Source organism: Paramisgurnus dabryanus, chromosome 23 (genome assembly GCF_030506205.2).
Source record: "Paramisgurnus dabryanus chromosome 23, PD_genome_1.1, whole genome shotgun sequence".
In the NCBI taxonomy this organism is placed as follows: Eukaryota; Metazoa; Chordata; class Actinopteri; order Cypriniformes; family Cobitidae; genus Paramisgurnus; species Paramisgurnus dabryanus.
In genome coordinates, this window is record NC_133359.1 from 3,104,878 (window position 1) to 3,123,032 (window position 18,155).

The window sequence follows — 18,155 nt, forward strand, 5'->3', positions numbered from 1 at the left end:
ACCACAAGGATAGGTCAGGACAATATTTGGCCAAGCAAACTATTTGAAAATCTGGAAACTGAGGGTGCAAAAAATACAAATATTGAGAAAATCGCCTTTTAAGTTGTCCACTCACAAAAATAAAAGTTTTAATGTATTTATGGTAGGAAATGTACTAAATATCTTCATGGAACATGATGTTCCTTTAATATCCTAAAGATTTTGGGCACAGAAGAAAAATCCATAATTTTGACCTATTCCATATGGCAATAATAATAATAATATATATAATTTAAATATGTTTCAAAATATACAAAAAAAGATGTGCTGAAATATTTTGAAATGTTTAGAAACATGTATTTTTCACCAATATATTTTTTGCCATTTTTTTTTTGTATATTTTGAAATATATTTTAAAGCATTTATATTCACATCAAATTTCACTTTGTATTACAAACCTGTAAAAATAATAAATTAAATATATTTTCAACTGCAAAAATATACTTCTAATTTTATATTTTATACATAATTATAAATTTTTTATACTTGTACTTTATACATTTTATACAAACTTTTATATTTCGGCCAGGAAAAATATTTTTTTCCATATGGGTTTTAAAATTAGAAATTCATTTGTTGCCCCTGAAATACATTTTGAAATATATGTTAATATATAAAGGTTAAAACTAAATATATTTTCAAATTCAAAAATATATTTAATTAAGCTTTACTTTCTACTAAATGCATTAAGCATATATTTAAAACATATTTTTGGACAGAGAAATTTATATTGGGATACAATGAATTGTTGGCTTTTCCTAAAAATATACCCGTGCTACCCAAGATTGGTTTTGTGGTCCAGGGTCACTTAAGTATACACATTGATTTAAAATGTGTACATCAAATAAAAAGACTCAAATACCATTTTTTTTTTTTTTTGGACGAAGAGCATCATAAGAACCACATGTACATTCTTAGCTTTATTGTACTGTTTTAATAAAACTTTTTAAAAAGTATTTTTAGATATAAAGATGAAGACTAAATACTGTAACTAAACGAGGTTAACAGCATCGAATCAGTGTTTATTCCCAAAATGGTAACGGAAAGGTAAAATTTAAAACAACACAAATCATCCATGTATATGGAAATCAAGAAACTTGAAGTAACTCAAACTTGAGACGATTCGGATAACATAGCAGCAAGTTAAAGCTCATTTTCAAACTCACTCGTAGTCTGGTTTTCAAGGAGTCCCTGTGAGCCGTAAAAACAGCTACAGACTCTTCAGCAGTTCAGAGTCGAGAATGAAGCTTTACAACACTGAGGCTCCGATAAACAGGTCAACACGAAACCTTAAGATCTGGGAAACCAAATAAACATGGCAAACGGCAGGTTCTACAAAACCTGTTAAATCTCTTAACCTGTGGACCAAAAGTTCAACGGAGAGCACTAATCCTGGAGTCGGCTGCCGGTCTGAGCGATGCTTTTGAACGGAAGATTACGTTGAAGTTGGCAGTCAGGTTATTGTCACAACAGATGGAGGGGTGAAAAACATGGCCAATCGGTAATCATCTTCAGTGACCAACAGTTGCACTAAAAAGTGAAAATAAAGGAGGGTTAAACTGAAGAGATGCCGAGTTTCATTCTCCCTTGGTGACCAGATCTTCAATGTAGGCATCTAGCTCATCATCAGAGCTGATCTCTATGTCCTGAAAAACAACATAAAAACAAAAACAAACAATAAATAAAAGAAATATAATGTGCATATACATCGTAATAATTTAAACAGCATAATAACTTTCATGTCCTTAAAGGATTAGTCCATTTTCTTAAAAAAATTCCAGATAATTTACTCACCACCATGTCATCCAAAATGTTGATGTCTTTCTTTGTTCAGTTGAGAAGAAATTATGTTTTTTGAGGAAAACATTCCTGGATTTTTCTAATTTTAATGGGCTTTAATGGACCCCAACACTGAACAGTTTTAATGCAGTTTAAAATTGCAGTTTCAAGGACTCTAAACGATCTCAAACGAGGCATAAGGGTCTTATCTAGCGAAACCATTGTCATTTTTGGCAAGAAAAAAAAAAGGAACTTTTAAACCACAACTTCTCGTCTTCCTCCGGTCCTGTGACGCACCAGCGCGACCTCACGTAATACGTCATCACGTCAAGAGGTCACAGATGACGTATGTGAAACTACGCCGACCGTTCGACGTTGTTGTATGTCGAATGATACCAATTAAGGTCTTCGTGTCAGTTTATTGTTTAAAATGGTCTGCAAATGTGCGTTTCATATATGTAACACGTGACCTTTTGATGTAATTACGCAATTACGTGAGATCGCCATGGCACGTCACACAGCCAGAGAAAGAAGAGAAGTGTGGTTTAAAAGTGCATATTTTTTATTTTTCTTGCCAAAAATGACAATCGTTTTGCTAGATAAAACCCTTATGCTTTGTTTGAGATCGTTTAGAGTCCTTGGAAACTGCAATTTTTAACTGCATTAAAACTGTTAAGTGTTGGGGTCCATTAAGGTCCATTCAAATTAGAAAAATCCTGGAATGTTTTCCTCAAAAAACATAATTTCTTCTGGACTGAACAAAGAAAGACTTCAACATTTTTGATGACATGGTGGTGAGTAAATTATCTGGATTGTTTTTTTAAGAAAATGGACTCCTTTAACAATAGAAATGAACAATAAACTAAACTTTGTCATGATACTTTATGATTTTCAAAAGTCCCACGACTTTATTGCTTGACATTATGCACTATGCAAAATCATTTAAAATTTCCTTAAAGGCATAGTTCACCCCAAAATGAAAATGCACCCATGTTTTATTTACCCCAAGCCAACCTAGATGTATAATCATCCAAACACAATCAGTGTTATATTAAGTAATATTCCAATAATGGCATTTGATAGTGCCCCATTTTTTAAAGCTCCAAAAAAGGGAATCCACCCATCAATCAAAATCAAATCTATATAGGTCAAACCCATATAATAAAATTGGATTAGTTTCTGATGAATGAATCGCTTTTTGGAGCTTTAAAAAAATGGGGCACTATCCAGTGCCATTAAAAAGCTGAAAAGAGCCAGTATAATATTTTATATAACTCTGACCATGTTTTGCACAAAGAAAAAAGTCATATACACCTAAGATGACCTGAGGATGTGTAAAATATGGGCAAATGTTTATTTTTTGGGTGAACTATTCCTTTAAGCATATATAATTAACATCAATTTCTTATATAATAATCATATTATTTATTATTAAAATATAGAAGTTAAATTAAAAAAGCAGATATATTAAATATGTTTGTAAGATATCATAGTTAAATGTTGAATATAATCAGAAGTTTCTGTGTTTTTAAACAATGTCAATGTGAATTTAAGTGTGTGTTTGTGTGTGTTTCAGACCTCCTGAACTTTCTGCAGCAGAGCTACGATGTTTGTTCGTAGTTTGCGTAGTTTCTCCTCAGACTCTCGTAGTTTAGTCTCCGCCCCGCTGCTCTTCTCCTCTACGGCTCGTGCGCGTGACTCTGCGCGGGTCTGGTAGGAATTACACAAGCTTTGTAGCCCGGCCTCATACTGCTGAAAATACTCTTTCTGCAATACACGGACACAAAAACTCAGGTGTAAACATTTCTGAGGCCTTCAGTACAGCAATGCTTGTGGTTTGTACTTACAAGTGGAAAAGCCACAAGGTCCTCTGCGCTCATAGTGTTCACAGAATCTTTAGGGATTCGGAAATCCGGCGGGAAAAAATACCGAAGCAACGTCCTGCGTCAAACAAACCCTCGTTATAAATGTAGTAATAATACGTGCGACACACAAACAGTCCCATTGACAGAAACATTTAGACATACCTCATCATAGTCACAAGACCTTCGGTCGTTTCTCTGCTCGGCCCACTCTGAGTCGTGTCGGGCTCTGCAGCGGTGGGCGGAGTTACAGATCGAGCAGGTGGACCCTGATTGGTGTCTGGGCTTCGTGACTCAGGAGAGGCGGGACGCATAAGACGGACCTCATCGCTGTCTTTAAACACCCTAAAAAATATTAAACCAAAATCTTCTTAGTATGATGATATATCTTTAAAGGATAAGTCAATTTTCTTAAAAGAAAAATCCAGATAATTTACTCATCACCATGTCATCCAAAATGTTGATGTCTTTCTTTGTTCAGCCCAGAAGAAATTATGTTTTTTGAGGAAAACATTCCAGGATTTTTCTCATTTAATGGACCCCAACACTTAACAGTTTTAATGCAGTTTAAAATTGCAGTTTCAAAGGACTCTAAATGATCTCAAACGAGGCATGAGGGTCTTATCTAGCGAAACAATTGTCATTTTTGGCAAGAAAAATAATAAAAAATATGCACTTTTAAACCACAACTTCTCGCCTTCCTCCGGTCCTGTGATGCGCCAGCGCGACCTCACGCAATCCGTCATGACGTCAAGAGGTCACAGAGGACGAATGCGAAACTACGGCCCAGTGTTTACAAGTGTGGAGAAAGAGGACCGTTCAGATGTTGTTGTATGTCGAATGATAATAATTAATGTCTTTGTGTAAGTTTATTGTTTAAAATGGTCCGCAAATGTGCGTTTCATATATGTAACACGTGACCTTTCCACGTCATTACGCAATTACGTGAGGTCGCACTGGCTCGTCACAGGACTGGAGATAGACTAGAAGTTGTGGTTTAAAAGTGCATATTTTTTTTTCTTGCCAAAAATGACAATCGTTTCGCTAGATAAGACCCTTATGCCTCGTTTGGGAGATTGTTTAGAGTCCTTTGAAACTGCAATATTAAACTGCATTAAAACTGTTAAGTGTTGGGGTCCATTAAAGTCCATTAAAATGAGAAAAATCCTGGAATGTTTTCCTCAAAAAACATAATTTCTTCTTGACTGAACAAAGAAAAAAAACATTTTGGATGACATGGTGGTGAGTAAATTATCTGGATTTTTTAAGAAAATGGAATAATCCTTTAAATAGAAACAAAATGTTCAATTTTATACCAGATTTTTTTATTTTATATTATTTATTGGACTACTTGATCTTTTCAATCTGTAACATGAAACAGGGCTTTCACAATGCATCACCACAAACTACACAACTTTCATATTTATGACAATTTTACTTTTTCTTTTTTATGTGTCATATCCTTTGTGTATCTACATTTAATTGTATCACACTTCTGTCCATTATTTGTTTTTATTGTAAAAGTCAATAAAATGCCTGTTTACGACACTTATGCTTTAAAAAGAAAGTTATGCACTGCAAAAAATGATTTTCATGAAAAAAAATTCTTAGTATTCTTAATATTTTTGTCGTGTTTTCAGTAAAAATATCTAAACATTCTTAAATAAAATGCTTTTTCTTGATGAGCAAAACGACCCAAGAAAATAAGTCTAGTTTTTAGACCAAAAATATCAAATTTAAGTGATTTAAATAAAGCAAAGAAAATTGCCAATGGGACAAGCAAAAAAGTCTTGAACATTTTTAAACTAATTGTTTTGGGTCGTTTTGCTTATCAAGAAAAAACTTCTTAATTTAAAAATATTTTGATATTTTTACTGAAAACAAGACAAAAATACTAAGATTTTTTTTTTCTTGAAAATCATTTTTTGCAGTGTGTCATAAAGCACATGCATGCTCATGTTATACACGTGTTCGCACGTACCATCTGTCTCTAGGAGTGTTCATAGGAACGTAGTCAAACTTGACCTTCCAGCGTACGTTGTCCTTCCCTGCTTCGACCGCGGTCACGCGACCTGTGAACCACTCTCCATTCACCTTCGCCTCAACCTGAATGCCTTTATCTAGAAAACATTTTGCACATATTGCTACATGGTATCTCACAAATCAACCTTTTATTATGCTTAACAAAAAAATATATATATGGGTACCTTTCTGCGCATTTTTTGTTGCATCTTTCTTTAGATCTTCATTAGTGCTATTACTGACACTCTATAAGAGAAATCCAGATCAATTAAACCCATTTCAGTGTTAATTATTCAGTATTTTGAGAGGGGGGGGGGGTTGTACCTCTGTGATGGTCTGTTTGGGTGGTGCTTGGATTTTTTCCACCACAGCTTTTCCTCGACTCGGAGCGGTCGCCGCCATCTTAGATTTTTTTGGCTGAGGTTCATCCTCTTCTGACACACTGTCATCCTCTTCCTCCTCGTCTTCTTCCTCTTCTTCTTCTTCCTCCTCTTCCTCTTCACTCTCTTCCTCCTCATCTTCTACTTTCTGGGCTTTACCCTTCTTTGCATTTACTTTCTTGCTGGGTGGAGTTTGTTTGACTGGAGTTTTGGTAGACGATGGCTATAATAAAATATTTGCACATTTTTGGTCAAAAGGGCATCACGGGCAAAAGACAAATATGAATCAAATAACAAAATTGAGCATTGTGTGAAAATACTTACTGTAGCAACGCGGCTCTGAGTGGCACTTCTGCGAGCAGGTGCTTTTGAAGGTGGGGCTGGGGGCGGAGCTACGGGTTTGGGAGCGGCCTTTGTCACCTTTGTGGTAGGAGGAGCGGGTGATGCCTTAGCTTTAGGTGGAGGGGCTGGTGGGGTCCGTGCAGGACGTGAGGGGGGCGCTGGTTTAGGAGGCGGGGTTTTCGTTGCTGGTTGCTGACTGACGGCTCTTTTAACTGCAGCAGGAAGAGGCGGTGAGCGCGGGCGTTGTGCCGCTCGCTGTGATGAGCGGGTCGGCTATAAAGACAAATTAATAGGATTAAAACATATCAAAATAAGAAAAATCTTAAATCTAAAAAAAGTCAATTATTAGGACCATTAAACATTTTTGTGACAACATATTTACAACAATTTATCATTCCCAGTTCTCATCATGGTAGTAATTGGTATTACTAGTACCATACAATGATTTAAATAAAATGTTTTACTACTCTAATAATACAATTTATTATATTTTTATTTATAATACTCTTGATTTTCTTTGTGCAAAATATATTTAAAAATATATATTTCTCGTGACCAACATACCTGAGGTGTGCGCTCTTCTGCAGGTTTTGCACTGACATCTAGAGGAAGCTGTTTTATATCTGCTGTCGATTTAATTGTCGACGTTTTCTAAATTAAGAGAAATAGGCCGTTAATTCCTATAAAAACGAAAAGGCTCAGAGCTGATGGGAGATGATGGACAGATAAATACCTGCAAGGACTCCAGTTTTTCCTGCTGTTGGCGGATTTTTTCCGATAAATCTTTCTGTTTGTCCTCTGACGTCTTGGTGTCTTTTTTCAAAACACCGGCGGGCAAATTCTGTTTCTGCTCAGGGGCGTCACATCTATCAGAAGAAAACAATGACAAAAAAATTATGTAAAAACTTTTATGCACTAAAAAAACTATACTTCGCTTTAAATTGAAAATAATAGCGGCATTCACACCACAACTTTAACAATAAAGACACAATGAGCAATATCGTTGGAGTTATCTTTGGAGTGAGTTTTTTTTCAGCCGATGAACAATAAAACTGCCAAATATAATCTCTGATAGATTCTTGAATGATATTTGGCTATCGTTAACTGCAGGTTTTGAATTAAATGTCCGAATTAAAAAAGGTAACAATCAGTAAGTAGTGTTTTTACTTAATGATATATAAAACTTATAAGTATGAAAAACTATATTGTATAAGAATAAGTCTTTACAGAGAGCATCCAGCCTTTGCAGTCAGAAGTTGGAGGAAAGATTTTTAGCATTGAAAGTGTAAAGTTACAGCAGTCATTTACATCCATTTTTGTGAATGTAACACTGCACCACATGAGTTTTGAATTAGCATAAATTGTCATTCATCATACTTTTAGTCAAATTCCCTGACTTTCACCGATCAAAAAGCTGAATTTCCACGACCTATGTCCGGAATGCCGTGAGCCTGGATAATGTAGTGTACACAGCGAGTTTCTGTATTTTCAGGACTATAAGTTGCACTTTTTTCATAGTTTGGCTGGTCCTGCGACTTATAGTCAGGTGCGACTTATATGTCAAATTTAATTCATATTAACCAACGGAAACCATTACCGTCTACAGCCGCGAAAGTCCGCTATATGCTGCTCCTGTATTTATGTAATTCACTGGATTGTTGTGTTAATTTAGCCTTTTCAGATTCCCAGGTATGTTCTGTATGCTATTGTGTTAGCTGAATAAATGGTAATGTTACGTTAACATGTATGGACACCTATTCAGCCTGCTGTTCTGTGTGTCACTGTTTAGTTGAATAACTTGCCTTTCCAGATTAAATGTCTGTTCTTGGGCTTGGATTTATTAATTTCTAGATAAACACGAAGTATAGTCCACTCTGCGACTTATATATGTTTTTCCACTTCAAAACGCATTTTTTGACTGATGCGACTTATATTCCGGAGCGACTTATAGTCCGGTTATATAAATGTAGCTGTAATGAATAAACAGTGCTGATAAACAGCGGTTTAAATTGTAGTCAGCAGAGGCTTTGACCCGGAAATGGTATTCCTTACATCACAAGTTAAAAAGCGGATTACTTTTTGATAAATGGAAACTACAATTTAAAGCAATGATATTTCATGACTTGGACAAAAAATTCCTTGACTTTCAATGTTTGGAAAACACCTTTAAAATTCCATTATATTCCAGAAACTCCATGACCCTTGGGAACCCTGAGTTGAGTTATGTCATAGTCTGAATGCCCCTAAAACATTGTATATTGTGCCAAATCTGTCAAGTTTTTCAACCTGTCTTGGGTTCCATCTGGGTTCATGAGACACACCCAGCTGTCTGGGTAGCGCTTGTCCACAGCATCCATCTGAAATGGCAGCGTCCGCCATTTTAAGCATTTATCTGTAAAATAACAAAGAAAAGAGTAACTACACTTTTCCATTTTCTGTAATTTGACTATGCAAAGATTCCCGCTATGTTCATACCGCACTGAATGGTGACCGGTATCTCCATGGCTCTTCGTCGGCGAAACCGAAGTTCTTTTGATGGGGCCGAATTCCAGTTCGCCGACAAATAACCGAACTCATCCCAGAATTTGACTATACCTTTCTGAGCTGTTGAAAAAAAAATATTTTTTTACATAAGATCCAATGCAAAAACTTTTGTTGTTAATGCAAACCAAACAAACACAAAGACTGACCTATACCAATGTCCTTCCAGTATTGGGCGAGATATTCTCCCATTGCTCTCAACAGGTGTCTGTACTCTTTAGCATCTGCAAAGTCTTGCTTGTTGTGTGTTGGTTCAAGCACTAGATAGGGAACATCCACCACTCCTACAACTCCACCACACGCCCTGCACACACACGTTACGTGACACATGCCAAAATTTCAAATCTGAATTCAATGTGTTCATGCGATAACTGAAGTCATTTTGTGAATGTATGCTCTCACTCACATTCCTCCCTCCAGCTGTGGTCCCGTCTTCTCGTACATTTTAATGAGACGGCTGCAGTTATAGACGAACATCCCATCCTGGTCTCGTCTTTCGATGTTCACGCCAAATATGAAGTTCAGTTCCTTGGGTTCTTTCAAAGCTCTGATACAATAACAGTCATAGTAGTTAACGTTAAGGTGAACATACACATCCGGCTTTATCAAAAATCATATGAATTATCTAAAAAACAACTAAATGACATTTAAAGAAGTCTATGTTGTTGTGAATGCATGTATTACTTTTGTTTGGATGCATGGATGGCTTGTTTTCTGGTAGCTTCTGAGCGCAGGGCTCCAGCTGAATCTTGTGCTTTTCTCAGCGCAGCCTTAAAATAAATAGCAGTATGAAACACCTTTTATATTGGTAACGCCTTACTGTACGTTCACACTGCCACCGTATATATGTATAGGGAACATCCCTATATATTTATTAATCTTAGTACTTGATCATTTCAGCCTTTACTTATATGTTTTTTGTCAATAAACTAACATTAGTTAATGCACAATTAAATAATGTAAGCATTTTTATTGGCATTAACTTGTTCCCCGCCAGCCAGCATTTTTGTGATTTTTCTCTTTTTTTTCATTTTCACAATATGCCTTCCAGGAAAATATTCTTCTTTAAATATATAAACATCAGTGATGTATGGGTCAATGTATAAACAACCCGAGTCCGACCAACGTTTTCAACTAACCAGCCCGCAACTTGGACAGAAAAAAAGAAAAAAAATTGTATATATATACACATATATATATATATATATATATATACGTATATGTATGTATATATACGTATATGTATGTATATATACGTATGTGTATGTATATATACGTATGTGTATGTATATATATATATATATATATATATATATGTATATGTATGTATGTATGTATGTATGTATGTATGTATGTATGTATGTATGTATGTATGTATATGTATGTATGTATGTATGTATGTATGTATGTATGTATGTATGTATGTATGTATGTATGTATGTATGTATGTATGTATGTATATATGTATATATATATATATATATATATATATATATATATATATATATATATATATATATATACGTATATATATATATATATATATATATATATATATATATATATATATATATATATATATATATATATACATACATACATACATATACATACATATACATATTTTTTCGGTCCAAGTTGCGGGCTGGTTAGTTGAAAACGTTGGTCAGACTCGAGTTGTTTATACATTGACCCATACATCACTGATGTTTATATATTTAAAGAAGAATTTATTCCTGGAAGGCTTATTGTGAAAATGTTGTAAAAAAAGAGAAAAATCCCAAAAATGCTGGCTGGCAGGGAACAAGTTAATGCCAATAAAAATGCTTATATTATTTAATTGTGCATTAACTAATGTTAGTTTATTTAAAAAACATATAAGTAAAGGCTGAAATGATCAAGTACTAAGATTAATAAATGCTTGAGTAGTAATTTTAGTGAGTGCGTGCATGCATCAAGTAGCTAATTCATTTCTGATGTTAACAAATACGACATATGTATCTGAATACTAAAAGGGGAACAGAAGCAGAATTGCCTCATCATCACGATGTTAGGGTGTTGTGGGTGTTTTGCACCATGTTGATATTCAGTTGCTTGGGTGTTATGAGTCCTTCTTACTGGGCCAATTCAAAACAGTTTACCCCGAATGATATTCTGGTCCCTACAAATACACGCCCCGGTATTTAATGTAAATGATAGGATTTTACCCTGGCTTCTTTGGATAAATCATCACCAAGCTTCAGCTCCAGCGCTCGGGCTTTACTCTCCGCCTCCTTCGCCTTCTCTTCAGCTAAAGAGGAAGTGACAAACATCCAAAAATATTCAAGAGAGCACCCAAGAAGTGGACGAGAGGGGGCACGATTGATCTTAGTTTGTTTAACTATGAATTTGAAAGAGAAATCAAGTTTTTAAATGTAATAAAAATGTGACAGGAGATCATTGCATTTATTATCACGAGTGACTATATCCATGTGAAATTGTGGTGCAGCATGATCATAAATGAAAAGCAGAAATGGTCATATGAAGGAAATGACATCATCAGAAACCACAAATGCAGTCAAACAAAATTCACATAATGTACTATTTTGGTCCAGAGCTGGTTTATTGAATTACTCACCGAGTTTTGCGAGGTGATCTGCTTTCTTGACTTCCTGTTCTGCTCGGGTTTTAAAGCGCGTTGAGGTGTATTTGTAAATCCTGTAGGTCAAGCAAACGTTTGGACATCTAAGTGAATGCATTCACATGTTTTGTGTGCATTTGCAATATTTTAATTTGAGAATTGTTATCATCTCCATGTGTATTACGCATGCTAGTCATTTTAAGTTGATCCATGTGATCTGGGATCGTTTTGACAATTAACTTTTTTGTTTTGTTGTTGTGCAAACCCTTACATAAAGAGCTCTATGTGATGATTTATTTAAGATGTTGTGTGTGTGTTGTTTTTCATAGGTGTACCTGGGGTTATACAAGCAACAGGACAATCTTTTGGTTCTGACTTTGTGGCCCTGAATAAAGATCCTCATTCTGGGGTCGATGTAAAGGACCGCAGCATACGCACGAAAGGACCTTCTCTCTGGCTTCCTGTTTAAAAACACAAAACTGCATCACCAAAACTAGCCATCTTCATGATGTGGTCCTTCTGGGATCATATTGTTCAATTAAAAAAAGTTTTTGACCATTCATAGACTTACACTCCTTCTACGGGTGTCCCAGCCATGATAATGTCCTGGTGGTCCGTCTCCACATCTAACTCTGGCTCTCTGTTGTCCATCAACTTTAGATTATAAACTACAACAAGAGTGCCTGCACACAAATGTACATTTAAAGATAACACTCGCAAAAAATCCCAAGTCATTAACCTGATAAAGCTTACAAGAATACACATGTGAGGTAAAACTAACCACTTGGTCCTTCAATCTTCTTAAACTGACGAAACAGTTGCTCTTCATTTTTAAAAGGAGAATACTTAAAGATCAGTTCGGTTTCAGTTGCGTATTTCTCTGTGTCTTGAGACAGAGGTTGCTGGGTCTGCAAATCCCAACTGGGCAATGGAACGATAACCTGAGAACATGTGACAACAAGCCAATGAAATTCTCAGAAGTCTGTCGCCCAATCAGAATGAGTGTCGCTCATAAGGCCGATAACTTACCTCATCCAGCCCTTCTTCTTCGTGAAATGTTCGTGACAAAAACAAACAGGTTAATTTGTTGTCTTTTTTGGTGAAAAGAATGAAGTCCTTGCCGATTCGCATCGAACCCCTAAAAGGAACGATAGAGCAAAACTTAGCAAAAAACAAACAAAACCAAAAGGTAGACCATGTTAGCTAGGCATAGTCTATTTTTTACATGTATGTGAGGGTCCACCTACAACGGGTCTCATTCACTAAGCATGCGTACGCACAAATTTGTTCATGAAATGTATGTTTGGACGTTTTAACTTACAAATCATGAATCAACAAAACTTTCATACTAAAATTTCTCTTAAATGTTTGCAAAAACGTAAGAACAACTTAAGACCACATGTGCGCAATAATCAAGAACAAGGAAAAAGAACGCTATAATATATATCCGTGTTAACTTGCCAAGCTTCTTCTTATTTGACGGTCGAGCTGCTACTGTGGTTACACGCGTTGATACTGCCTACCAGCGTGTGTTTGCAAGTCGAAGCGGACGACAATGCAAATGTATAAATTAAAACCGATGTGGAACCTACGCCGTACTATAACGAGCCCTTTAGTTGTTCTTACCGTTTTTGCATACATTTAAAATAAATTTTAGTATGTTTTTGTTGAATAATGATTTGTAAGTTAAAACGTCCGAACGCACATTTTACGAACAAATTAATGTGTACACATGCTTAGCGAAAGAGACCCGGTGTGTGTAATGTAAATGTCGTCAACAGAAGAGTGCGCACATACTGTACGCGCACCGTCGGATTTTTGAAACCTAGCTTACATTGTACGTGTAGGTCGCGCATGTTCGTACAGAAGTATGTAGGCCACGAGAGGTATTGCAATTTGTCACAATGCATCAAACGTGGATGAACTATGCATTGCCAGGCTGTGCGTTCGACCATGCACGTACGCTTGCATATGCGTAAAAAAAACTATACCCATGGCTTTATACAAACAACACACAGCCACAGTGCCGTTATACAAAATATTAACACACTTGTAATGTCCAATCTCAAAAGCACTGTAAATAACAGTGTTGTAATATAAAACCAATTTAATTTGTAATGAAATTACGGAAAAAATGCGAAGGATACTTACGACTTCAATCCATTTCCATACTGGCCGATGTGAGTGGATTCTGGAAAGCGTTTGCTGGATTTGCCAAATTGGATAACGTGTGTGGCTTCACCTATTCAAACAAATGGTTTCACTATCATCACCAAACCATGTTGTGCATGAGATCTTTCCGAGTTTAGACGCTGAATTGTATTCAGATTCCCTTATCCATGTTTTACTTACTGGGTTCCATTCCAGTGCCATCGTCAAGGAAACAGAGCATAAAACCTCCTCTCAGGTCCGGTCTCTTCTCTGATTGGCCACAAAAGATGAAAAATTTAATTTTAAATTTGCCTAAAAATAACTTTATTTTGGAAATCTAAAATGTATGTTTTTGTTCTCATGAGTAATAGCAATGTTTTTCTAGAAAACTGTTTCCAACCTGTGAAGATGTCTATCCGTGTGGCATTTGCATCTCTGTAGACAAGAAACAGAGCTGATGTTCAGTTCATTTCAATACTGCAGATAATTGTAATGATTCTTGACTATTTTCGCTATGACGGATGACTTTAGTTTTCTATCGCATATAAATTCAGATGATGAAATAGATGCTTGTACCTCGAGTTGTCCACAAGTTCAGCCAAAGCGCCAAAAAGAAACTCATGGGTTGTCCTGTTGGCAATAAAATAATCTGGCGTCAACAACAAAACAAGATCTCTTTTGTTGCAAAAACTGTGTTGACTTCTCTGTAATGCAGCTATACATGTATACAAGTATTTGCATGACTCAAGTCAGTTGTTGTTGTTGTAAATGTGTAAAAGGCGACATGCACTGATGCACAACTAGTCTTGAATTTCTTCATTTACATTTATTTGTTTAAGGAACAGATCTCCTATTGGTTGTTACGTTTCTCCTTATTTGTTGCTTCGTAATTCTGCTAATTTTTGATTTGCATCTTCTCTCCATATACATCTCAATGAAGGTTTGAATCTTTAGCTTCAGACATAGCATCTTCAGACATTTCATCTCATCAAATTTATCCAATCTTCATCTGTAACTCCAAAACCAATACAGGAGTCCTATTCAAAGATGAACCCTTCATCTAAAAATCTTCATTTTCATGGACGGTATGGCCAACATTTAGAAAAAAGGATGCACTTTCAAATGAAAATAAATTAGTACAGACAAGACCAGTAATAGATGATCTTGAGCTGAGAATTTCAAGCAGCATACAACCGTAGGTACCATCACTAAACTCTTCAAATATGAAAGAATGTGTTGCAGGATTTCAGGAGTCAGGCCTCAAAAGTTTTTAACAGTTCTACAAAAAGTGCTTCTGCGCAAAAACTAGTTGCAGTCTCTCACAAGAGTTGTCGCTCTCAAACCCTGTTTAGACTGACAGTGACTTCTTCGCTGTGTTTTGCCCATCTCTTTTAAAAAGGTCATTAGGAGGCATCCCTAATAAACAAAGTACCATCCACTGCTGTAACTGACGAGAGATGGATAACATGAGCGCCACTGCTTCACTTTTACTGGTAGGCGCTTCCAAAAGTGGCTTATGATTCAAACTTTTCTCAACTTTTTGTTGCCAGAAGTTGCCAAGCTTCTGAAATAAATGAAATCACATTGCTCTCCCACTGTTAGTTGCTGGTGGTCTGAGTGGGGCTTGAATCTGTTTGATGCTACAATGGTTAAAATGATGTGTGAGTGCATTGTCTGTAAATGCACTGGGGGAGTGTGGTCGGCAGTCTTTTTTCTTGTTTTACGACTTGTTTGTTCAAAGTACAGGACAACCACACATAAAAGATTGATATAGAGGCTTGGGTACAAAATTCTAGAGTAAGCACGATATTCATGAACACAATTGTATATTCTGCTTTATTTGACCACAAAGTTGACACACATTTTTCACTAGTCTTTCACGAACCTCTAGCTTAAAGTTTTATTTGTTCATCAACTGACCTAATCCTGCATGGGCTCTGTTTATTACCAGTTGACAGTTTACTTGTTCAAGAACAGGTCTGGAGAACCTACCCAAGTTAGGTTGAAAAAGCAACCTATACAGTACAGCACCTAAATGAAGGAGTGCCACAGGGCACTGTACTAAGCCCGATTATGTTTTAATTTCCTATAACCGTTTATATATATTTATGTATATCATGTTATAATCACTTTGGCAATAACAAAGTTGTTCTTCTTGTTTTCAGAACAGCAAAATATTAAGTAAAATCAAACATTCATTTAGGAAGTAAACATGGCTGGAAATTGGGTGGACTGCATCCATTAAGTAAATTTTAAGGTGGATGAAGACCCAGTGGAAAATGTTAAGGCTTTTCTTCTTTAATCCATGTAATTGCCTCTATACTAATTAAATAAATAAATAAAGCAATTTTCTGCATCTATGGTTTAATAAATATGTCCTGAACTAGGGTGTCCACAATGAATCTCCATGTCCATACCTATTAGTAGTAAAAATGTATATCTAAACATGCAATATTCAGTTCTTCCTTTGGAGCACAATCTAAAACTTTAACCCCCGGTTTCACAGACAAGGCTTAAATAACTTGTACTGATAAATCTTAAAATACACCGGTGCTATTGATTTGTCTGAAGATTTGTCACTCTCAGTAACGTTTATAATGGGTGGTTTAATGCTTAAACATCTGAATTTAACCAAGCCCTAGGCCTGGTTTAGCTAAGCCTGGTCTGTGAACCCAGCTTTCTAACATGTACTGCAATCCTTAGTGTTATAACATCCTGTTTCAGTAAATGTTTTAGCGAAACCCATTGTGGGGAAAAAACAGAACTTATGAACCCGCTATATCGGTTTAGAGGTTTTCGGACACCTTTTCAAAGCAATGCCAAGTTTCTTAGTGCAAATAGGATTGTTGCAGTCACACACACACACACACACACACACACACACAAATTTATACTTACGAGTTTGTGTGCAGATATTCAAAGGTGAGCTGAGCTCGGTTTAGTGAGCTATAATTTGGGTAGGCCATCGTCATAAAGAAATAAAATATATACTAATATAAAACACTGATGCTGATTGTATTCACTTCACTCCTTTACATTCTGCCAACTCAATCATGTAAGATTAAGACCTATAAAACAAAAAACAAGACAGGTTAAATTGAGAATAGATATACCACCTGCTGGGCTTTAAAGTAAAGCTATGTTCAAATCAGAATAATAACATACTAAAATACAATGCATACTGTCCTACATAAAACACTGAACATAGGCAGTACGTAACAAATCATATGACCTTATCAAATTGCATAAAAGAGGCATGCAGAATAACAATAATGTCATTGCTCTCACAAAAATCAACCATGGTTTTACTACAGTTAAAACAAACAAACAAAACATGGTTACTTTAGTAAAACCATGGTTAGCACAAAATAACCATGGTTTTGGTTTTAAAAGCCATGGTTTATCAACGGTTACTGTAGTAAAATCATGGTTTTGTTAATAGTAATCAATACACCAAAAAACATGGTTATTACACTTACACAAAAAAAACATGGTTAAGTTTTATAAGGGTTGGATTATTACATTTTGTGCAAAAATTGTGTACTCTGATCAATTAACAGGTGAAAACACCTTAAAACTACGTAAAAACAACCTTTAAACTTGTTTAGTAGTATGTGCATTTTTTCAGTTCTTGTCAAGTTAGATTTAGTCACATACTTTTCCATTATCTAAGTCATGTAGACTATAAAGACTAAATAACCAAACTACACTTATTTCTGACATCATTTCAAGTGCACGCATGATGAATTTGTGAAACATTCATTGATCTTATATGTAAAGTTACAATACATATTTTCACTTCTACACTAAATAATGAAACAGAGAGGTGCCCATGTGTGAAGAGTATCTGAGACACGTTGTAATATCTGTCATTGAATGCATTTTACCGCAAATTCAAGCAGGGTGGGAGTCACGTTAAACACACACAAGGCCACCCCATGCTACACAAGGCCCTTGAGATCAACACAAATACCGGCAAACACTTTCATTCACAATTAACTAAGAACTTATAATTTCAAACCTTAACTCTTTAACAACCCAAATACTATTGCACACGAGCAATGCGCAAATAACTGCGACCTGCCCGACTGCATGTTAAAAAAAATCTACAGCTATTGTACAGTAACACAAGAGATAAATGTTATTTTGATGATGCAAACCATTTAACCATCCCGCGACTTCGCTTTGTATTTATCCAACGGTTTCACTCGTGTGCATGGAAACGATACAAAACAAAACTTGTTTATTCCTTTTCGCTCGCATAACGTTGATGCAAGGCCGCGAACCGCTCCAGAACGCCTTCCTTCGAACACACGCGAGCACCGACACTGTTAGACCCGCCCACCACAAACGGCGCAGCCAATCACAGGGTCCGCGGCTTCGATCTGGGCTTTCTATTGGGTAAACTAACCGTCACTC

The 18,155-nt window shown here is 35.9% G+C and overlaps 1 protein-coding gene across 1 annotated transcript; it reads right to left on the bottom strand.

Moving 5' to 3' along the window:
* Positions 1-915: 915 nt before the first annotated feature.
* morc2 (MORC family CW-type zinc finger 2) lies at positions 916-18,066 on the bottom strand. The gene is made up of 27 exons (XM_065277453.2): positions 17,897-18,066; positions 16,635-16,804; positions 14,313-14,366; positions 14,137-14,171; positions 13,938-14,006; positions 13,737-13,827; positions 12,615-12,723; positions 12,367-12,526; positions 12,157-12,268; positions 11,921-12,046; positions 11,583-11,662; positions 11,173-11,255; positions 9,650-9,735; positions 9,372-9,512; positions 9,115-9,269; positions 8,900-9,028; positions 8,711-8,816; positions 7,158-7,290; positions 6,989-7,075; positions 6,407-6,697; positions 6,027-6,305; positions 5,888-5,948; positions 5,662-5,800; positions 3,846-4,025; positions 3,666-3,759; positions 3,397-3,585; positions 916-1,685 (listed from the first exon to the last, which is right to left on the bottom strand). The coding sequence occupies exons 2-27, from the start codon at positions 16,706-16,708 to the stop codon at positions 1,617-1,619; spliced, it is 3,132 nt and encodes a 1,043-aa protein (XP_065133525.1). The 5' UTR covers positions 16,709-16,804; positions 17,897-18,066; the 3' UTR covers positions 916-1,616.
* Between the last annotated feature and the right edge of the window lie 89 nt (positions 18,067-18,155).

Bases quoted from the DNA above. Each gene is read 5' to 3' on its own strand.
- morc2 (XM_065277453.2), bottom strand. From the start codon at position 16,708: ATGACGATGGCCTACCCAAATTATAGCTCACTAAACCGAGCTCAGCTC. The intron at 14,007-14,136 runs GTTGGAAACAGT...GTGGCCAATCAG, and splicing joins ACGGATAGACATCTTCACAG to AGAAGAGACCGGACCTGAGA. The intron at 3,586-3,665 runs GTAAGTACAAAC...CGTGTATTGCAG, and splicing joins ACCTTGTGGCTTTTCCACTT to AAAGAGTATTTTCAGCAGTA.